This window comes from Copidosoma floridanum, unplaced genomic scaffold (assembly GCF_036245765.1).
Source record: "Copidosoma floridanum isolate Cflo_tuat_1 unplaced genomic scaffold, Cflo_Japanese_pri ptg000001l, whole genome shotgun sequence".
Taxonomy (NCBI): Eukaryota; Metazoa; Arthropoda; class Insecta; order Hymenoptera; family Encyrtidae; genus Copidosoma; species Copidosoma floridanum.
Genome location: NW_028321878.1, coordinates 8436326 through 8460293, shown reverse-complemented (window position 1 = coordinate 8460293; position 23968 = coordinate 8436326). Strand labels below are relative to the sequence as shown.

General features: G+C 40.8%; 1 protein-coding gene across 3 annotated transcripts in view; it reads left to right on the top strand.

Annotated features, from left to right (window-relative positions):
* Positions 1 to 22793, top strand: part of LOC106639771 (retinal homeobox protein Rx1) — a 50535-nt gene extending 27742 nt beyond the window's left edge. For all 3 annotated transcript variants that reach the window (XM_089590853.1, XM_089590857.1, XM_089590848.1), the window contains 3 exons: positions 19854 to 19963; positions 20079 to 20257; positions 21365 to 22793. In XM_089590853.1, the coding sequence (XP_089446979.1) occupies positions 19854 to 19963; positions 20079 to 20257; positions 21365 to 21588 (513 nt within the window). In that variant the 3' untranslated portion in view covers positions 21589 to 22793. The remainder of the gene's footprint in view (positions 1 to 19853; positions 19964 to 20078; positions 20258 to 21364) is intronic.
* The last annotated feature ends 1175 nt before the right edge of the window (positions 22794 to 23968 follow it).

The following is a 23968-nucleotide window of genomic DNA, read 5'->3' as shown; positions in this document are numbered from 1 at the left end:
CCGAGAGAGAGAGAGAGAGAGCAGTGCACAAATAAAGTGCGGAAGATTGGCTGTCCGTCTGCGGCTCAATTAAGTACTGTTTCTCTCGTTTAGACGCTCGAGTAAAAAGGGTTGCTCTCCTCTACTCTCACCCCTATTTCGAACATCAATCATCCCGGCCAAGGCAACCCTTTTCTCTCTCAAGGGCGGTTTTAGCTCTTCCGACCTACAAGCGTCACGAGTCCCTCTCGCCTCTGTCTCTCCATTCGGTCCAAGTGTTGTGCTCGAGCACAAAAACACTTCATTTGGTCAGATTAGCTGTTAAACACCGGAGAGCGGAGCAGAGGGCGAAAGATACGGGGAACACAAGTGGTATTATACCTATATATATACATGATACCTATAGCACATAAGTGTGTGCGTAGCGGCTCGTTTGACCTACTCGAGCGACTTTTTGCGCAAAAATATACATACATATATATAAATAATACTTGAGCAGTGGTATTGCGGTATACACGTGCTGTGGTAATGGTTTCGTGGTTTTTCGGGACAAAAGCGAACGAAAGACGCTCAGACAATGGGTGGGGGCCGATTGAAATCCGCGAAAGAAGAGGGCGACCTATTCTGAAAATAAAGAGCCCCACGGGGAGGGGAGACAATAGCTAGTTACGCGCTTTTTTTCATTGCTTTCGTAGACCGCGCCTAGTTTGAAATGGCTTGTAACCAAGAGGCTCGTTCTATAGCTCTCTCACTCTTTGTCGCTTTGGTGGTCCGTCACTTTGCGATAATTGACTCTTGTGGTGTTGATTGTCTCGTGAACCACAAAATAGAAAAAGGATTTTTTGAAAAAAAAAAAAAAAAACGGGTGTCGCATCTATTAAGTCGTGCTCTGTCTATTTCGCGGAGCTGTAAAGTATAGCTCATTCCATACTATTCTTCAACGACATAAAACATAGTAGACAATGTATACTTTTTCTAATAGTTCAACACATGTTGTAGGTATCAAGTTTCTGAAAAAACACTTGAATTAGGACTAGTTTTTATTTGTTTCAACAACCAAGTTGATATAATTGGTGTAACAACAGTATGGAACTTATTTTTATAGCTGTAAGCTTAAGTAGTATAACCGGGAATCAGGACATTTTTTCATTTTGACTAAATATAATTTAACACTTCCAGTGAAACATCGATGCATAAAGCATTATTAGAACGAAAAATGCTTTGATCCTTTGCCGAATGTGAGATTGTAATTTCGAACGAACGAAAGACGCGCGTCTATTTGTGCAACGTCACGCATGCGAGTGTTTGCCGGCGCCACGTGCCTTTATTGACAGAACGGCTTTATTTCAGCTCATTTCTGCACGTATGGATGAATTACAAGTGTCTTTAGATCAAAAGTGAGAGTACAATTACTGTTCCATCACGAAGTGTATATATATATTGAAATATTAAAATAATAAAAAAAAAATACATGAGAAACTAATTAAGTAATATGCAGATATGTTATACCTCTACATCACAAGATCCTGTTTGGAGAAAAAACGAAAGGAGAAAATACAAAGTAGCCACAAAATAGCCAAATTTTTACGAGACTGTCTAGTATGGGTATACAGCATGAGAGCTCGTTTACTAAAATACCCACTCCGACTTACACTGATTTGCCTCATAGGTGCCGGTATACCTATAGTATATGTTAAATATACCGCACGCATACATCGGAGGACCAGGAAAGGGAGAATCGGTTTGGGTGGAGCGGCGCTATTACGCATATTATAATGAAAATCCGTTCGTCATCGGGCTCATTCAGCAATTAATATATGCGAGAGAGAAAGAATGAAAGAAAAAGGAATAATAAAGAAGAATAGAGCGGAATATGGTGGGGGGAATCAGGGGTGGCGGTGTGTTTTAATATATTCCTCCGGCATCTGGGGCACAGTTACCTACACACATATACACCAATAACCCACGTTTGGGTCATAATATGTACGAAACAAATGCATATTACGTATGTGTGTGTGTTTGTGCGTGTGTGTGCATGTAAAACGCGTGCGACGTTAGGCAGGCAGGCGGCTTTGTCGGCGACGAGGAACTAGATAAAAGTGCTCCTGCACGCTACACGTGTGCTCAGGAGAAAAAGAGAGAGAGAGAGAGAGCAGCCATCGGCGGTAGCGATTCCCGGGGCAAGGGCAATTAACAATTAGCTGGCGGTCCTTGTAATCGAATTACCAGAACTCATTGTGTCGGTATCCAGGTACAAACGTATTGGGTTCCATTGGGCGCCCCCTTGTACCCTCTCTCTTATGCGCATACCTGTATGGATACGTACAAGGCCGCCCAAAAGCTGACACAGAGGAGAAGGAAGACCGTGGGCCTCGCTCTCTTTCTGCTTCTATTCCTTCCTCTTTCTCTTTTCTGTCATTAAAAATAGTAGCTGCCTCCTCCTCCTCCTCCTCCTCCTCCTCTCTTTTTCCCTCCTTTTTTTTTTGACAAGATCAAATTTCGTGCCAAAGGAGTGTGGGTAACCATTTGTGCGCGTGTGTGTGCGCCTGTTTTACTTTACACCGACCGATGTTGTACACGTGTGTGCGCGGTGAGATTGCATAGTTTGTTCGTATACGAGCGTCGATGACGAGAAAAGGACACGATGCAAAAGTGCTACCGGTGCACGGGAGGAGATATATCCTTTACAAAGGTTGCGCGCCTCGCTCTCCCTATAGCTCACTCCCTGTGTATTTAAGTGCACCTATACCGTGGCGTGCGTGAAAATATATCCGTTTCAAAGTTCCAAATTTCACTGCGCTTTCTTTTCTTCGCCCTCTTTTTGACCTGCCTGCTCTTTTCCTGCTCCTTTTTTGGTTTCTTCTGTATTTGTGACACGTTGATTTTTTCCTTTTTTTTTTTTTTTTTTTTTTTTTTCATCGTACTGTAATTTTGATTTCAGTACCTATAGATACGCACTGATTTTTATAATACTACTAGAATTTTTAGTATTCAAATTCTAAATTTATCTGGATGCATGTACTTCAATCAATAGTATGATAATCATTTTCGACTTTAGGCAATTTGTTTTTTCCATAACATGGAGGTGAGATTGGTGGAAAATTGCAGCTTTTAAAATATGACTGCGTGGAGTTTTTCATGAGATTTTTCAACTGTTGGCTGATACATTGATACAAGAAGTACAAGAACAGAAATTAACCTTCTGATATCTGAAATATGCGTGTTAATACGCAAAAACTACATTAATTCCAACATTTTTTATGCATTTCAAAGAATAATTCACAAACTTTTTTATGTGTGAGTATATCAATTGTGAAAAAGTTAAGGAAGTTAAAAATTAAAAGATAGCTTTACTTGTAATTGTACCATAGTATGCGTTTGCAAGTTTCAATTGGTCGGCATAAGTATGTGTAGCATATACATCAAACATTGCGAGCGTGCGATTATTCGACGTATATAATATAACCAACATCACCATTTTTTTTTATTATAATACATTGAACTAGATCATTATTATAATGGATTCCATATAAATCATTATAAAAGTGTGTTGAAATTCAAGTGTGTTAATTAATACGATATTATATACCACCCTCGTATTTTTAAACATAAGAACGTGTCGTTGATTCAGAAACTTATGCATTTTCTTAATAAAATGATGATAAGCTTCCAATTTAAAAAAAGAGCTTCACAACGAAACCACATGTGTGTCATATTCAGGAATTAAAACACTTCCTCTTACGAGTTTGTACTTTTTTAATGAAAAATCATTAAGATATGATGTTTCTACACTTCATTTGGTAAGCGATTACAAGTTTCTGCGATCTTACACAGGTACGATTATTCGAAAACTTGGAGTTACTTTTTATACGTTTCAGGTATCCATATCGTAGTCCAACTCGTACGGCTAACATCGACCCCTCTATTTTTTTGTCCCCTGTCGTCGATTATAAATACGGAAGCCATTTTTGTGGCTAATGCATTCGCTTTCTTGACTTTACGGATTGCAGGTTTATCCCTGTTCTCGAGTAGCAAAATTTTTGAAATATCTTTTCAACCTTTTTGGCCATTACATCTAGCGATCGGTAAATCAATGTACACGATACATTAGAAAGTAACGTCGAAATAAGATTCGGAACTTATCGTGGGACAAAGTGACGTCTATTGACCAGTAAATAGAGAAAGGCGTATCAAAAAAATAATTTGATACTTTGCAACGTATTGGCTGTTCAATTAAACACAGAACTGAAAATCAAGACACAAACGGTAAGTTTTTGTATTGAAATAAAACACATTTTTTTTATTAATGTAAGACGGACTTGAGATGCACTAAAAAAAAAAAATCCATACGTATTGACAGTTAAAACGTACGTTTATTACCGTGAATTTGTTGAAAAAATTTTACGCTAGTATAGACACGTCATGAAATAATAAACATTACCTCGATTTTTCTGACACCAGGAGATTTTCAAACAAACGGTCTGCTACTAACCACAAAAACCATGGGCGCAGCCGGCACGAAAATGTACAAGCGTCGCAAGCCAAAGTCCATCTACAAGCCAAAAGGTATTATCCCTCGTAGCCATCACACGTGCCAAGAAACTCTGCCCAGCGCCAATAATTTGGTTGAACACGCTCGTACTCACCAATGCATGAAACCATACCACTCAACCGAGTACTCGCAAGGCTTGCACCAAGTGTACAAGCTCCCAAGGCTTTACAAGAAGCCCGAGCACACCCGTCGCTGCACCCTCATCGCTGAAGACTTTACGTGGCGCAAAAATACTCAGCACAACCTCCACTGCACCAAGTGCTCAGAAACCTTCCCCGAAGTCGGCGACCTCACGAAGCATTGGATCTCCCAGCACACCCACAACTGCATCATTTGCTCGGAAACTTTCCACCCGGACGACGATATCGACGAGCACATGAGCTCTCACCACACCCAGCGACGCACCGTATTCTCAAAAAAGTGCAAAATCGTTAGATTCGAGCTGCCCTACCGATGCATCGTGTGCTCCGAAACGTTCGCCAATGACCAAGATCTTGCGGACCACGTAGTGTGCACCCACTACGGCCGCCGCAAGGAACCGCGCGCCCAAACTTTCGTCTCGATGTTCGACCTTCACAAGCACAATCAGAACTTTTACGTCTTCGAGTGCGACATGTGCGGGTACATTTCCAACACTCCTGTCCGTCTCGCGAGTCACAAGCGCGATTTTCACCAGCTTCGGTGATGGAACGTCCCGTAGGGTTGCCTCGCTTATTCATCAGGACTCTGGCAGATTGCCTCACAAGAATTTATCCGAAAGCTTCCCTGTATACCCTTAAAAATTTATATATGTACAATTACGGTCCATACGAGGATACTCTTCAATGAAATTTCATCGCCACAACGATTACAGCGTGGTGCTGGTTACAGTGAAATTATTAATGGTATCATGACCACTTGAAACATTGTTCGTTATCCTAACGAAGTATCTTATCGCGTTGGAATCGGCTATGTGTGCTTACTTGTAAAAAAAAAAAGGAAACTGGCGCACAAACCAGGAACGATTTTTAATGGATAATCGAGTAATGTTTCTCATGACGCGTATCAAATTTAATTTTAAAACTGAGAGGCTCTTAATCGTAGACGAGAAAAGGAACCATGAAATGGAAGAAAAAAAAAAAAAAAAAAATACAGAAATAATTAAAACACGCAACTGTTCACTGAAAACTAAAGTTTATCACTAAATGATGTGTGATGTTCTTCCATGTATATATGTACATAATGATTTTAAATAAATAAATTAGTTGTATGATACAAATTACCGTCTCAAGTAATTTAATGATAATATTGTATAACCTACTGGTACAGTCTCTCCATCGCAGAGATTAAACAACGAGAGAGCGACATCGTTCATCTCGAATAGCTCGCGCGTGTGTGCGTGTAAAGCTTCTCACACTCGCAGCTGTCATAATCCTCGGCTCATTTTGTTTGCCTTCTTCGACTGTCCGGCTCGTGCATAATATACGCGTCATCTCCATCCCTGCGCAACATCTCTCTTATACTCTTGATCTCCCATACAGGATCTCATTGCTCGCATTTTCAAAGCTAAAGTCGTCAAAGCACGAATATATATATACGCACGCATACTACTGCTATATAGACTCGCACGCGTATACACGAGATACTTTGGAGCACATGACATAATCGTCGCACGGATTAGTAACACTAAACTCTCGGCAGCCCCACGGTGTTTTACCTCCTCTGTATGTGCGTCTCTTACCCGAGATTCCGTCAGCCGATATACGCAACAACTGGAATGTATATCTGTGTCCCATTCTGCAGCATCTTAAACTATACTTTTATATTTTTTCCCTCTCGGATGATCTACTGTTGAGAAGTGAACAAGAGCCATACTATGTGTATATATGCACACGAGGAGTCACGGAAAGCGCAATCCGACTGTCCCACGAGGATACTTTTCGCTCACCTTTATTCATTTAACGTGGAAAAACTTTTATTTTCTGTATGATTGTTATTACCAAAGCATTCTGTAAAATCTTGCGTTTATTACCCTAACAAACAGTGACCACGTAAAATCTTGAAATTAATCTCGAGAGCTTTGATCAGGTACCTAATATATACCGCAATAAATAACACAAACAACCATTCCTTCGGTGATTTGGCTCTGTGTATACGTGGTCCAGCCAATCGTCAATAACATCCGTACTGCAATCACAAAATGTCCCTCGCTTCCTTCCCCTGCGGGTCCTTATTCCTTCAAAGTTCGCCCACCAATATCCAGACGTACCCGTCCAACGGAGAAGGGGGGGTGGGTGAGCAAAAGGGAAACCATCTTAATTGTCCCTCTGCCGAGGACGACGACGTCTGAGAGGAGCAGATACACCGACGGGATTTGGCAAATAAACAGAAGCAACAGTACTACAACACAGCCTCCCTCGGTATATATACGCGAACCCCGTCCTTTGGGGTATTTAACGAGTATACGGCCAGTGCTGCGTCGGACGTGCGGGGGTACCGCCCCGTTACATATACCCACTCGTATATATACACAAACAAGAACATTACGTCCACCCCGACGTGTACATATACATATAGAGCGTGTGTACAATATATGGTGGAAAGCCGACTATTAATTTGGTTCCCAGGCGGCGACACATCACAAGAATAAGATATGCCTATAGAAACATACTATGCACGTCATGCGTATATTTATATGGCTATACGCAAACACGGTAACCCTCGCGCTCTCGAGTCCAATAAACCGTATACAGCGGGGCGGAAAAGAGAAATAAATGGATGCTAAGACAATGTAATGACGAGCCGATGTATACGACTCGCGTGTGTGGGTGTTTGATTCGTTTCGTACAAATGTCATCGGAACAAAGGAACGATTTTCCTTTGACTACATCGCAATTAATTTTATTTAAAATTTGAACTCATGGTTTTACGAATAGAAATGACAGATGAAAAAAAAAAAGTTGTGAAATCCAATTGTGTGTTTTGTCATTGTAAAGTCGAGTGTTTTATTACTAATCGCTCAAGTGCAACACGAAAACTTGCGTTTATTTGCTTTTTAATTGAATGTGGCAGTTTAATGTTAATCAATTAAACCGTTTAGGTGTAAACGCTTGATTGTTACAATTTAAAATGCTTTATTGGACATCCGAGGATTTTTTAAGTAATCGCGAAATATAGTGTTTGAACGTCACAGAAATTAAGGACCTAATTGACGGTTTGGTTGGAAAATATTGTAATTCACAGTGTGTCTTAGTTTTTAAAGAAACGAATAATGTTTATTTACTTTCTCTGAAATTTTCACGCTCTGTATAATCTAATGAGTTTATTGTAACCCATTACAGTATGAGGATAACCGGTAATATCCATTAGACTGTTCGACGACACTGATAGTACAATGTCAACTACTTAATTACCATATCGGCATTTTCATATGAACTTGTACTTCCCAGGCGCAGCGTCTCCTCAGCGGAATATTACCAATGAGCTGAATTTTTTTTTTTTTTTTACATTGTTAACGTCGACGCTCCTTCAACCGATTCACAAGAAAAATTAACTTTGCATGTAGACACGTTAATCATAAAAAAATTTCAGACCTTTTTTTATTGAATTTGGGAATAATTCAACTGTATGCTTCTGTATCATCTATAGTGAACATCAAAGCCTTTCAAATGGATTCCTATTAAAAGAAAAATGTATAAATTCGTACGATCACGGCGAATCGATACATCACTGATCGACACATGGGGTCACAAAAGCAAGATAAGATCTACAAATGACGATCACACAGCGACATGACAGTCCTCTGCAGGAAACATCGACTCCTCGCTCTATGGACACGTAACAATAAAACCCCCGTGACAATCGACTTTATTAAGGCGTATTAGCCCCACGAAAAATCCGATAAAAGCCAGTCAACATAATAAAAAAAAAAAAAAGAATCAGAGGCACACTAAGGGTGTAATTGAAAAACGGAGAAAAATATTCCGCCACCGAACATTGCACACGCGCATATATGCATGTTCGGTCAAAGAGCCAACTATACCGTATAGTCTGTCTCGGTAGCAGTACGTAGTTAGCAAAAAACAAAAACGAAAAAAAAAAAAAAAAAAAAAGGGAGCGTGAAATAAAAAGCCAACACGGTATACAATGCCGTGGTGATAGTAAGCCGTAGGAAGGGGAGGAAAAGCCCCCGAGGGCCCCTCGTCGGATGGGAGGGAGCGGATTAACCTCCGGGGCTCGAGCGTGCCCTGCGAAGTTAATAATCATCAAAAGTCACGCTGTTTGTCGAGGGCGGACCTGTACGCGCGCCGGCTCGTCCGCTCTCCTTTGTGCGCCTGTGTGTGCGCTCTGTTTCTGACGCTAATTTGACTCCACTGGGGTTTTATTGCAAGTTATTAGAGACGCACTTTTACGCGCGGTATAGTGTACTGGGGAGGGGGTGCTCTGCAGTTTTGTGTACCTTTTTTTTTGTACGGATGACGGGCAAAGCGTGTACTTACGGGTAATATATGGCTAGTTGTTACCCTATGTCTGGAGAAAATAAAAATTATCAGGCCAGGCATTATTCGCTAAATTACAGTCAAGTCTGGTCATCATGTCGGGGATGAGTTTTTTTTTCTTGAAAACTACTATCCTGTTAACCCAATTGTACTTTTGAAACAATCAGCCCTGGAAAACTGCAAAGGCAAAAATATCATGCATTTTTTTCTGGTTCAAATTTTAAACGTGGAGTAATTTCAATAACACACTTGAATCAATTTACAGTTATATTTTTTCACGTTACTCGATGACTTAAGCAACAACATCAGTTTGTACCCATACGTAAATGGCGCAAGCAAACAAATACACCGACGATTCCGAAAAAAGAGCGTCAAACCCAAAACAACTAATAATACGTGTATACGTGTACATACCGCAGCCCAAAAATGCACTGGAAATAATAGTCGCGTGCATCGTCCAAACACAGACACACAATGCACTGCATTCAGTCACTGCTTGAATTATATGTATATATGTAAGTATACGTATACAATGGAGGGCTGCGCCGCGTGCGCCCCTGTATACAACAGCAACAAAAACAGGGTGTCAAAATACGTGGGACCATAAGGCTAATTTGGGCCAAAATCACGGTGGCTGTTCCCCTGCAGCAGCAATGCACGCGACACTTTCTTCCTTGAACGTCGCGTTCTCTGTGCCATGTATACTTCCTATACACGATTGTCATCGCCATGAGATCTCCACATTTGTATGCGTTTTGTGCGAGAATGAAAAGAGGGAAATAAAACACGAGTCGAGAGAGAGAGAGAGGAAGGAAAAAAAGATCGAGAGAGGGTCTATTACGTGAAAGGACAACAACGGACCCAACAGTCGCTAGCACGCGTGCACCTATACACAGATTTTGGCTGGTGATTCTTTGTAGCGAAGCTCAAAGTACCGTAAGTAATGCAGAGGCGTTGATAGTTACAAAAACGTAATAACAACAAAGTGGAAAAGAGTAAGAAAAGAGTGCGAGGATGAGTAAACTATACTCGGCTATGCATGTTATACGTGGGGTTGGCGCGTACAGAGTTATTCCTCGTCATTGTCCGAGTGAAATCGTCCATACCATACGTTTGAGATGTTATTTGTAGCGCATTAGTATTGTGTGGATGGGAGATAGAGAGAGAGAGAGAGAGAGAGAGAGAGAGGGTGTCTCTAGCTCTCTGTTCAAGACCGATTACACGCTACGAGACACACACACACACACACACACACATGTTGTAGGTTCGTGATGGGGTGGCTTTATTAGACGACGGTACACTGGGTTTGTACGTACCTATATGTGTGCGTATACACGCATGTATGTAGACAGTGGCAGTGATGCTCGCACGCGTGCGTGGTGTACGTGTCGTGTGTAGTTTGTTGGGGTGTTATTCGGGGTAGTAATTTTGTAGACGATGAAGTGCGCTTAGGGGACCCGAGGATTTATGATGGAAATGTCGCGAGCGCCGGGAGTTTGGGTGAAGGAGCGGCAAACATTGTGGGCTCTTGAATTTTGATCAGTTTATTGCTTCATGAATAATATATAGGTACGATGTTTCGATGCTTGTTGATGAAATATCTCGTATGACTTGTGAGGAAAAAAAAAAAAGAAACGAAAAAAGAGAGAGAATTTATTTCTACACCATTTTTACAAGTACAATACCCATTCCATGTAGCCCGTGATGATATTAGGTTGAATCACAAGCTATTTATGATTTTTAATGAAACTACGGATTTGAGGGTTGTTATGAGAGCTCGACAAATAACATTTTTTTAAATTCAATTGCCAGTCCATAAAAATTACCACCCAAAATAGACACCAAGAAGAAAATTCTTTAGTTTCCAAAGCACGATCCCGTTGTTCCTGACTGTCCCTATTAATTTCCTTGTCGAGCAATCAAACAGAAACAACGTTCGTACATCTCATTCAAAATCTCAAATAGTAAAATTATTTACACGTTTTTCAAACAGTGATTATTATGTAACCGTGAAAATCACAAGGGTATAATCATTGGAACAGTGACAAACCGTAAATTTCGTGGTTTTCTTCCTGCATATACTATTGGTTTTAAAAAATCCGAAAATGCAAGAGACAGCACTCGAATCGCGAGTTGATACAGCCAAAAGAAAGTCCGTGAAAATAGGTGGAGATTGATTAGAATCCCGACGCTTTCGGCAATGACGGAGGGGTTGCGCACGCAACACCACCCCTTCGAGAACCCCTCCCCGGGAGCGAGAGCGGGCACGTCAGAGGGGAACGGATGCGTGTACAAAAAGCACGAAAGTTATAATAATCACAACAACGTGCAGGGCCAGCCTCTTGCGCGACCCTCTCCGCGCCCAGCAGCCCGCTCTCGGATTCGAAAGAACGAGGCTCCACCCTTTCCCCGACCGGGGGATGCAATATTACGCATGGCGATGCGCAAGTCGCTCAATGTACGCTTTTTTCGCAACTTTCAACACCGGTGGTACTTGCAGATCTGCGCCTCGGGATAAGTGCAGTGCACTCAACCCCCCTTGAGAGGGACGTTTGTGCGTAGGGGGTCGCTCTTGGGTGTCGCATGGGCACGCTCTCTTGATTCCGAAACACGATTGTGTCGTAGGATGCGTGCGGTGACTCTTTTTCACTTGGATCGCGAGGGACAGATGTACCCATACAAGCGTTCGCTGTTTGAGTCGCGGTATCACGTGGGTCTTATATGCAGTGGAACGAAAAAAAGGCTCGTAGGTACAAAGTCCTGAAATAGAGAGAGCAATGGTGGTTTTTTGAGTTTCGACAGTTTATCCACTCGTAAGGATTAAAAATTCCGTTTTCTGTCCTCCATTCTTTCCAGTGTGGTTGTAAAAAAACCCCCCGCATCCACATCGATACATAATATAAATCCATGGTGAAACACGCGCGTTGGTAATGGCTGAAAAGCGAAGGGTTGAACGGGGCGAGATCTAATGGCCGATTTGAAAAAAAAAAAAAAAAAGGAAGAAAGACGGATGGAAAAGGGCCCCGCCAGCAATCCCGAGAGCAACGAGCTGGTGTGAGATTCGTCGCGACGCTCATCCGTCCCATCGGCGGGTATGTCATTGTATCGGCGACCAACCCCTCCCCTACCCTTTGCTACGACACCTTTCGTGGAAAGAGTTTAGGGATACAGCTGGTGCGAGGGATCTGGTTGGGTGTTTACCCATACCGATGAACAATGGCTAAAAAGCTCTTAATGCCCCGTGCACACAGCTCTGTACAGTGTAATGGGCTGTCAGAGACGAGACGACCACCTCGAAGGAAAAAAATATGTATAAGCTCCTTCGACCTACGGAGGTAAAAAGTTGCGCATGATGATTCCTCCATATCATTACAATTTAAGTAACGATGTATTTCAGGTTTTCAATCGGTAACGCAACCCTTGTCGTATAAAAACTCAATTACGCGTTCTCATAACTTTTTGCCGATCCCCCAATAATCCACCTTTCGCGTAATCATGAAATCAAAATTGCCCAAGTAAGGCACAACAGTGTACCCATATATACAGACGTCAAAACATCACCGCTGTACCACCGCCGGCATACAATCCGAGCCATATTATGCCCACGATCGAGCTACTGCACTGATCTCAGTCGACGACATACGGCAACAGCCACTCGAGGAACAACAAGGACGACAATGGCAGCTCGTGTCTATCGCGCCAACGAATCGCAACACACTCCACTCTCTCGAGCCCACTATGCGCTTGTGCAATGTGTTAGCTCGCTCGCGCGTGAAGAGAGAGAGTCCCGGCGATTATCGTCACGGGACACCGATCGCATTATGTACTCGGTGCTCTCTTCTCGCTCGATGCCTTTGTCCCCACGATCGTTTGCCACTATGATACTGTGCTCGTGGCTGCGCGTTTTTTTTCCCCCCTTATCTCGAGCAAGTCCCGAATCCGGAATGTTGATTTTCGAGAGCTCGCAGATCTCGATCGGCGATACCGTGGCTACAGTGTCGAAAGGGAAGCTGCGGTGCTTGTACACGGGCCAAAGTTAATACAAGGGACCAGGTGAGTGCGTCTCTACAAGAAAAAACGTTCGTGCCCTGGGATGGGTATTTATCGCTTACAACGAGGAGAAAAATAAGGAGACGCGGCGCAATTGAAACGCAAGCTCGCGTTCGCTCGACTCGGGCTGCGTATAATACGCGAAGCTCCCGGCGCGTTGCTTTCCTCCTCTCCGTCTTTCTGGGCTGTCGTGCGCGACGCTCTCTCTCTCTTTTGCCTCCCAACGAATTTAGCCGGCGATATCATTTGCCGGGAAGAGGCGAAGGAGCCGAGAGACGCGATAGCGCAGTAATAAATTTACGCCCTAAGGAGGTTAAGCCGTGTTAGCTACGTTCTTTATATTTCCCCAGTCTGTCATCGTACCTCGCGGGGTAGCATCTCTTTACTCTAGAGTTTTTTTTTTCCTTCTTCCCTTTTACTTACGTCATTACGGCTCCTTTTTTCTCACAAATTGTGAATAGATTGTCCCGGAAAGGATGAAATGGCGCGTTCGCCCCATTACTTTATTATAGCTACACGTGAGTTTTTTCACTTGAACATGATTTTTTTTTTTGTTGAAAGAGTTAGACTAGCGTTTTTTTTCTGTACCAAACACTACTATCGCATAAAGTCCATTACAATGTTGTGACGTTTACCAAGTTTTTGTACTCCATCATAGATGGTGTTTCAATTTTATTCCCTCGATAAGTATAGCACATCCAAAAACATATTGCACCTTTTCTTCGCGAAGCTAGCCCGCGATTCCTGCCGTGCCTATACATGCTAGCAGCTCCGGAGGAAGGGAAAAAAAATCCTTAAAAAAAAGGGGCAAGAGTCGCGGAAATTGGAGGTAGAGGCGGGCTCGCTTAACATAAAACAAGAAGGAAATTCGCTTACTTTCTCATCGCCTCTTAGAAGAGGAGGAGGAGGAGCGCGTTGGTATCTGGTCTTTCTCTCTCGCGCATCTCATTGCCAGGGTGCGAAAGAAAATTGCTTCCCCCCGCCCCGTGCCCGCTTATGGCCAAATATCGTCCTGATGAGCCGGCAATGTCGTCTTCCAGCTGTTCGCATTTTCCGCACAGTTATCCTCTTTTCCCTCGAGCTCCTCTATATATAATATATCATCATCTTGTTGACGAATACTACGCGGCGGCGCGCGAGCGAGATAATTCCGGAGAAAAATGAGAGGGGCCGGGATGGTGTGAACGAGTCGTTCAATTTCCCGCCTAATTTGCCTGGATATTACATTTGAGAGTACAATGTTGTACTTGTGCTGTATACAGAGTGTATAATGCGTAACGCGGGCGTTTTGTGCTCCATTTCATTTGATTTTAATCCCCATTGCTTTGCCATTTGAACCGCTTCGCGTAATAATTTTTACTTGTGTCTTTATGTGCCAAAATAACTTTTTCTTTTTTTATGTAGAAGCCAAACATTGAACACACAAAAACAACGATGAAGTACGTTTTTAATAAGACTGTACTCTGGTAAATAATTTATTTCAACTAGTAAGCATCACTTTTACAGAAATTTTTTTGTTACACTCCAACAGTGGTTCAATTATCTTAATGGATTTTTAAAAAGGCCACTGTATTGGCCAAAATATACTACTGAAAATTAACAATACCACATCGATTTCGGATGTCCAAGTCTAAAATGTCATATAGGTAATTCAGAGATTTTGAATTTTTTCGTTTTCAAAGTTATCAAATTTTTGCTCTATATACAATCACGTTTATACGCGACGAATTGTTTGTTATTGAATTGTTGAAGAAATCAAAACTTTACTTCTTATTTTATCGCATTTCATCTTCTCACCACAAAATTGATAATTATTCTCTTATTTTTGCTTTGTACCGTCATAAGTAAGTTTGACTCGTTTGAAAATTAGAAATCGTCAATTAACTTAAACGAGAACTTACACCAGTGTCGTTGCGATGAGCTCATCGTACATATTACCTATTTACATGACATTGGTCTATCTTATATAAAAACGTTGAGTTGTACGCTCGGTTGGCAGATGATAATACTTTTACTTATTTCATTTTGAATTTATCTCCTTTTTCTTTAATTTTATTACTAAAAAAGACAAATCGTAAAGTCTCGTGCAGCTTGTTTGTCGTCAATTGTCTGTATGGATCCAAATGTAAACTGTAATTTCGGCTGAAGGTTCATTGCATTCGAAAAAATAATCTCTAGAAACATATTTCACACATCACTGATAAGAAATTTTACTTAATTGCTTCAACTACAAGCTCACATCATACACCTATTTACGTTCCACTATTAACAATATCTGACGCATCGCTAAACATACGTGGCTCATTGGGAACTATTTCTATTGTGAACGTATTACTAGCTTACTGAACGTTTTACCGCACACATCGTGTATGGTTTATATTTTGTATATTTTGTTCAGGTATTCGTATTGGTGTTGTATGCTTTAATAAATCGCGTACGTGGCTCTGTACATCCGTGTTTGAGTGTTTATTTAATTCGAAAACACATACATAAGACGTAAATCTTGAAACAGATTTCCTATATTGTCAAGATACTAAGAAACGCACATTTTATTCGTCAATCATTTGGTGCTACAAGTGTTTGCAAAACAAAAGAGATTGCCAAATCAACAGTGAGTACACCTTTTGAACACCTTTTAAAATTGAATAGCAAATAAATGTCTTTCATGTGTTATCACTACTTTCATATGTTTCTTTATCAAAATCATTCACTTATCTACGTCATATCAAACTACCGTTTTCTAGCACATTGTGCAGAACAGTATACTTACAATAAAAAAAAAATAAAAAAAAACTGTAACTCCATCTATAATGCGTTTGATAAGGAACATTAAAAATACAGTAAAAATAGCCTTACCAGAGTCTAATGCAAAGTAATTAACAGTTGATACTTATCGACAGAAAAATCCACGTCTTCAAAACAGCCTCGATACCACCACACGTACAGCCAGTGACAACAATCGAAACGAAGATCGTTTAAATTTCTGAGACATGTCGTTTAGGACAGATTTATACCATTATTCAAAATACTCTCCGTACTTAAAGTTCAATGGATACTGGAGTTGCAGCGTATGCAACAAAACATTCAAGGATTCTGCTAATCTAGAGATGCATGAAAACGTGCACTTGGGCCTGGGGCCCAATCAGTGCTTCAACTGCCTCCTAAGCTTTTTGAACGAGTCCATGCTAGCAGAACACCAGATACAATGCGTCAAACCACAAAACAACACCGTGATGAAGTTCCATTAGTTGAAAATCTTTGCAATCCACGCACGCAAGCGTCATTTCGTTTAACCACACCCTAACTATGTATACATGATCCAACTAATGTTTTAAATGTACTTTTAAATCCAGAAAAAAAAGACGTTTAAAATATGAAACAGAGGTTTAAATCAACTTTTTTTAATTTTTTGCCATGTATATACCAAAAAATAAATAAATGATATAAAATGTATGTATGTTACATCATTCAATGGGGAAATAAAAAAATTTTTTTGTAATTTTTATCGCGTTTTTTTTTCACACGAATGTAATAATCGTATGAACCATGATTAGATTTTAAATATGATCCAACTCTGCTATGGTGAAAAATCGGCGCTATAATGTAAATTCGTGTTGCAGTCATTCATTGTGTCAAGTGGTGACAGTCGTGCATCAATAATATAATATTGTGTTTACATACAGTAGAATCACGTAACCTCAACTTACAACTCGAAGCTATTAATCGCATGCCTTTTATGCTGAATATTCTTGACCCATGTGTATTCGCCAGTGTTTCATTCAAGCTTACTGACCCCACAGTGAGTATTTTTGATAATTCACATCGTCGAATTCGCTGAAAATTCAAAAAATTTGATATTAAAATTGTGTTATTATTTCTTGCATAATTGTACTGCTGTAAAAATTAAGTATTGAATAAAAAACAGTTGTGCCCTTTAAGCGAGATCTTGTCTAACTTGAAGTAATTAATTGTGCAATTTAATGTAAAAATGAAAATAAAAAAAAACTTTCAACCCATTAATCGCATAGAAATGACGAGCATTGCGTACTATTTTCGTTAACAGATAAAACAAGCTCAATTTCAACAAACCAACATCGCCTTGAAATCGGGTGGTGCATCATTCATTAGTATGGAGGACCATCCCAAACGAAATCCCAGCTGCGAATCCAAAGCCCTTTATCGTTGTCATTTGTGCCGAAAAAAGTTTCCGGGGGCCAATTTTCTCGCGAAACACGAGGACGTGCACATGTCCGGGACACCGGTTCGCTGCTACCTGTGCCAAAAAGTCCTCCCTACTCTCAAGGCCTACGAAACCCACGAGCAGGTGCACATGCACAAGACTCTTCGGCGTTGCTACTTGTGCCAAAATACTTTTTCTAGTCTCAAACACCTCGCGAATCACGAAAAAGTGCACATGACTAAAAAAATCGATCGTCGCGGTGCTGGCGATCAAATAAAGGTCCTTACGGTGAATGAACTGCAAGAAAAACCACCACTTTCGTAGAGATCAAAATGATGGTCAATGAATTTTGAACTACAACAATGCCTTTGTAACTTATATATAATCTAACTCGTAGTCATGCCTCGGGCAATCAACACTGTTCGTTTCATAAGTTAGTATTTTACAAACATTTGTTGACAATAAACAGGTAAACAGTGACAAAAAAATTCCCAAGACTCGATTGATCTCACTCTAGGACACATGGTTGTTTGGTCTTTGCCCTAAAATCAACTAAAGGGGTTTGTCATTGAAATAATTCATCGAAAAATTATTTTCAAATGCACATCCTTTAATCATCTGATTGAAACCATCGGCAATCGGCAAAAATGGTAAAACTTGGGGAAAAAATGTCATACTCCCAGTCCAGCATTATTGAGAAGTTCCCGAAAAATCCAAGGAGGAATTATGGTCCAACAGCTCCCAAAGCCAAAAGAGCACCCAAGAGGTGTCGGAAGGAACGTCCCTTTGGTTAAGGCGAGCCCAAACTTCGCGTAATATTCGTGCTCGTGGGTATAAAGCGACGAGAGAGCGGAGTAAGAGGGTACGCGCAGCGTCTGGGGCGGAGCAGGGTGGTCGACACCCCTAAAACCGGCTCTCGTATAAGAAAAAGGAGCCTCGCGTATATACATATACTTGCTTCGGACGGGTGAAAGAACGGCCCGAAGAATGTACGCAAGAGCCGGGGAGCAAGGGGAGAGGCAAGTCCACACCCTGTTTGGCTGCAACGGCTACGGAAAAGAGAGAGATCGCGCGCGTCGGGAACGTAAGAGGGCAACTGGTGGCCGGGAAATCGAAAATGAACGGACCTTAGGTACATTGTGTAACCCGAAAGGAACAAGTTGTGTGTGTGTGTGTGTGTGTGTGTGTATACGAGCATGGCTGCTGTTTCTGGCAGATCAGGGGGGGGGGAGAGTAATCTTGAGTTTGGAGGGCGCGAGGGGATCATCGGCCTGAGGTTTAGCTACTTATGAATAATTCAACGAGAGGCTGCTAGCAAAGGCGCGATGGGAACCGAGGGGCTCCCCTCTATTGGTTGTTTTCGCGCTGCTCGCCATTTTGATACTCGACTATTTTTTTTTTTCTTTTTCTTTTTTTTTCAAAGGCCCGGAGGGGTTGTTGGCTGTTTTTTTTTGTTCTTGGGCTCCGTTGTTAATGGATTATCGATGATTCTTTTTGGGTGTCGATTTGGAAGGTTTTGAGTGTGTTAACTAGAGTTGCAAGTGGTTTCGGCGCACACGGCACTCAAATTGGAATTGAGATTGTTCGACGGGTGATGTGTAGATCATATCACGTAAAATCAAAGTACTGTAATATCCTTTTTCTTTTTTTCCTTCTAGACATCAATTAATTTTATCAGCTCGGCTATATCACCCTTTAAATTGATCGGGCAATCGATCAACTTCCTTCATTTTGCTTTGATAATCTTCATAAATTCGTTCGGTGGATGATTTAACACTTCGAGACCAAAAAAAAAAAAAGCCTCGCACTCGATTAGCCGTACGGGAGTAGCACTTTACAGCAGCGCTTGTCAGCCTCAGGAAATCACCTATCCGTGTGTAACCCTTGGGCTACCCCATTTTCAAAACCTACAATTAAACTAAAAGGAAAGTCATTCGGTAGCAAGTCTGGCATTAAAAAAAAAAAAAAAAAAAAAAAAAAAAAAAAAATTAATAAATAAGTGAACAACACGCTAACACCATCAACAGAAAGACACGAGGTATTTTAACAGTAGCGATGAGTTCGAGATTGAGATAACGACGATGCATTAGTTGGTGCACGCGCTTTAATTTTTTTTTTTTTTTTCAACTCCTCTGTGATGACGTGCATCGGAGCATCACGAAATTTTTACTCATGACCTGAAATTATAGGTGCACGCAAAGGGTAGCGCTATGATGGTACACGCCTATAGTTGGATGTCGTAGTTAATGAAGGTGACGATTGTACACGAGGTGACTGCACTCAAATCATTTTCTTCCATTATTTTTTTTTTTTTTCAAACGTATCTTTTTATCAGGATGTTTTTTTTTCTTCTCAACTTTTTGTGATTGTTCGTAGGATTTACACTTTCAAAGCTATATCAACATTTGTTTAGAATTTTTGCTTTTCAAGGCCTCTGTAACGACAGAAAAATAAGTTATTTAGTTAACGATTGGGATTTAATATAACCAAAATTAAATCCAACAAATTTTTGTATTTTTTTCAACTAAATGTGAAATAATTGATAACAAACCATACATTATTATATTTAATAAATTCTTATTACCGCAGTAACATAGAAATTTATTTGTTGTAGGTATGGTTTCAAAATCGAAGGGCCAAGTGGCGTAGACAAGAAAAAATGGAAGCTGCAAGACTCGGGCTCGGTGATTTTCAACGCGAATATCAGCACAGCGCCCTTATACGGTAAAAAAAAAAAATTACTTTTATAAAGAAAAAAAAAAAAAAAAAAAAAAAAAAAGAATTCCATCGATGTAACGATAAGTACAGCGAAATTTTAATCGAAATATATTTTCCACAGGAACGTGGGCAGTGGCGCACTGAGCTTAGCGGGGGACCCGTGGCTCCACCCGTCTGGTCTGCTGAACGCCCTGCCCGGCTTCTTGGCGGGGCCACAGGCGGGCTACGCGAGTTACTTGACGTCCCCCAGGCGTCTACCTTCACCCCCGGCAGTCGCAGTTGCCGGCAACATACTCACCGGTAAGTTTCTCGCTGGCGCACTTATTTTTTCTCCTTCGATGTATTTTTTCATTTTTCTTTTCCTACTCCCTCGCTTTCGATATCTGGATGTGACAGCTGGAATCCCTTCCGCTCCACTCACCCTTCTCGAAAGTGTCAAAAGCCAAGTTCAACAACGCCACACTTTCCATTCTACATTTAGTCGCCAACTTGTTATTTTCCGTAAAAAACTTCCTCTCCATACTTTACTCCTTTTCGTCTCTTTTTTTGCTGAAACGTGAGTTTTTTTTTCAATTTTTCTGATTTTTTATCACAGTGCCTTTATTCTTTTTTTTTTTTTTTTTGCATTTCTTTAATAACTGTTTAATAATACAAACATTGTATTGCGAAAACGCCTCAATTGAAAATGTGTATTTCAGTTACCTAAACCCGATTTAGATAATATACGTATCGATATGAAATTTATTGATTTCCTTTAACGATTTTCAATCATTTATTTCATTTTTCAACAAAAAAAAAAAAAAAAAAAAAAAAAAACAAAAACAAAAACCATCCATCCAAATACATTTAATTGAAAATCAATAAAACGTGCATAAACTTTGTTAAATTGTTTAGATGTTCTGCTTAATCAAGAAAAACTGACCGATGTATTCAGACGCTTACACAGACAGTTATAATCCATAATCACGCAATAAACGAAAAAAAGGTTCTCTTTATTTTTATTATACTAACAATTATATAGTACAGTAAAGCCACTTTTATTGTTTTCGTATTTTTCCTTCACGAATAGTATATAATATTATATTAACAGTCTCATGTAACATTGAAAAAAAAAAAGAAAAAAAAAAAAAAACTGTATAAACATTAATTGTGCCTTGAACAGCTCAGGGTGGAAAATTCGTACATCGAAATAATCAAGCGAGATTAAAGAACTTTTTTTGCAAAATACACATATTTTTATCCAATTGTGACGGATTGTTACAAGATTCTCTCGGTACTGTTCACAGCCGAGACGACTAACGAATTTTCCACCATGAATCTCGAGCCCCGAGCCCAAAAAAAAAAAAAAAAAAAAAAAAAAAAGAAAAAACCATCCCCTTGACATGTACGTATATCCTGTGTCAGCAGGCGCCCTGAGCGGCGGTATGGCAGCGAGTCACGGAGCACAGCCACCGGCGAGCCCCCCGGGGAACCACGACCCGCGCACCTCGAGCATCCAAGCCCTGAGGATGAAGGCCCGGGAGCACGTCGAGAGCATGAGCAAGGACCTCCAGCACATCGTGCGCGCCAGCAGCCCCAGCAGAACGGCGGCCGTCGGGCCGCGCGACGACGCTTTCGTGCCCGTGTCGTGAGCTTGTGCGCCGCCATGGTGAAGTGACTACGGCTCGTCGTAGGGCTGCGCGCGTTGTCGATGATCGAATTGTGGGTGTGTGGGTCATTGCATCGGGTCGTTCGTTTCTATACGATTGAGGGGGTATATACCTGGACAGAGAGTTTCTTTGCCATCCGAATGCGTGTGTGTATGAATTTTCGTGAGCAAATGTTTATTGATGTTGGCAAACGTGACCATAAGATTGTTCGAGCTCTCGTTCGTGTGAGTCGTGTTGCAAACACGAAAGGTTAAATGTTGATTGATCGCACGTGTGGCAGACACACGTCTATGGGATGTTTATTTGTTACAAACATTTTACGTATGCAAAAGGTCATGTTTTTTTTCGATTTTGAAATCTTTTTTACAACTTTTGCGAATCGACGTATACGGAATTCAATTTTGTGATTGTAATTGTGTACATTTTGTAGGATAACTTTGTACAAGACAAACGCGGTTGGAATTAAATGGCTAAAATTTAGATTAATATAGCTTTTTCCATCCCAGCGAAGAGGAGAAATTTATAAGGACCATCGTTAGACCAATGGAGTGGTTATAAGATAGTGAGGTGCAATATAATTTACAAAATGCTATATAAGCCGTTCCAGCGAGTTTAGAGTGAAGGAAACACATAATTACCATGCGTTAGATGAAAAATACAATTTTTAAGTTTTTTTTTACTTTTTATTTTAAATTAACAGTGTGAACGAAAACATTTTTAAGTAAAGAAGAAGAAAAATAGATCTCGTGATGATCATGCGATTGAAACGAATGTGAAACGAGTGAGTGTTTTAGACAATCACCGGTAACTCGTGTAAATATGCGTGACGTATGTATAACGAGTGATAAAACAAAAAAATAAATTAACGGATATAGATACAACCATGCATATGTATACTATCTAGTGATGTACCTTCAAAGTAAAGGTACGCGTAGTAATATAAAAAAAAACAAAGAAGCGAATAGGACAATTGGATCGATTTTTAATCCCAATAAATATGAAACGAACCGATGTAACAAAATATTAAGTACTTAAGGAAAAAAAAAAAAAAAAAAAAACGTTTATGCTCATCGAAGGTACCGACGAGCTCGTGAATGTAATTAAACCTGACTGTACACGGAAACTAAATTACGTATACAACGGGTCAACCGAGAAAAGTGTAATTTGTTAGCCTAATTTACCGTAGCATATATGTATACATATATATATAATATATATAGTGTAAAGTGTCACTCGATCGACGATATGGTTATATATACAGTATTAATAAGTTATAAGGCTATACGAATGCGCTCGCGTAACCGGCAACCCTTGCATTTAAACTGATCCTGTGAACACTTTGGGTTATTCGAAGAAATAATTTTTTTGTTCTCTTCTATTTTGTCCACGTGTAGGTATTGAGATTTTCATCGGGAAAACTTCAGTGTAAAACTTCGATGTGAAATCGAATACGTAAATACCGCGCCTCCATGTTCAGGAATAAGAATGCAACCATAGATATAAGCATGAGGAAAAAAAAAAAAGAAAATGTTAGCAACACACACTGACACACTAGGCATTCATTTGTAAATAGCATTTCGTGATGAAATAAATTTGATGTACATATTTAAAAACTTGGTCGAAAAGTAATTTCCCACGTCACACACTACCCCTCCCTCCGATCCTCGCTCGATCGTGCAAATGCCCAAGGCAACTTGGACGTCTCGCTCAAATGGAAAACGCTTCCTCGGACAACGTGCAGCGTTAATCCTTCGCCAAAGACGCCTCGAAGCCGTCAATTAAAGCTCCGTCGTCGAGCTAATTAACTAATGCAACGATAAGATTGCTGGTGTGGTAAAAAAAAAAAAGCACCATCCTCGTGTTGCCTCGCCCGAGAGCCAACAGGTAAAAAGCTCCGCCCAAACTGGCTTCAACTTGTTATCGTCGCTCTCTTATTTTCTCCCCTTTTCGATCGACTGATCCACCGAGCAAAGTTTCGACCCGGATTTCGAATTCTTTCGCGGACGGTGTGTTACCAGCCGTACGAGGGGTGCATATATATATAGGCAGGAGGAGCGGTGTTTGTCGACGTATTAGCATTTCAAAGAAGAGCCTCAATTAAGCTTTAATTAATTTCGTGAAGCGCGGAAAGGACTCGACTCCCGAGGGGAGGAGGGGGTGGCGTCGATTATTCGGTTTTCTTTCCGACTTAATTAAAAGGCCGGAGCTCGGAGTCAAAATAACCGAAGAATATTAGCTCTTTTGACGCTAGCAGTGGGGCCCCCCCGAGGGGGTGAAAAAAAAAAGGTACACTCGGCGAATCTCGAGAATTAACTTCCGCTTTTTAAATTCCTTCTCTGCTTGGTCCTCCATCGTGCGCGAG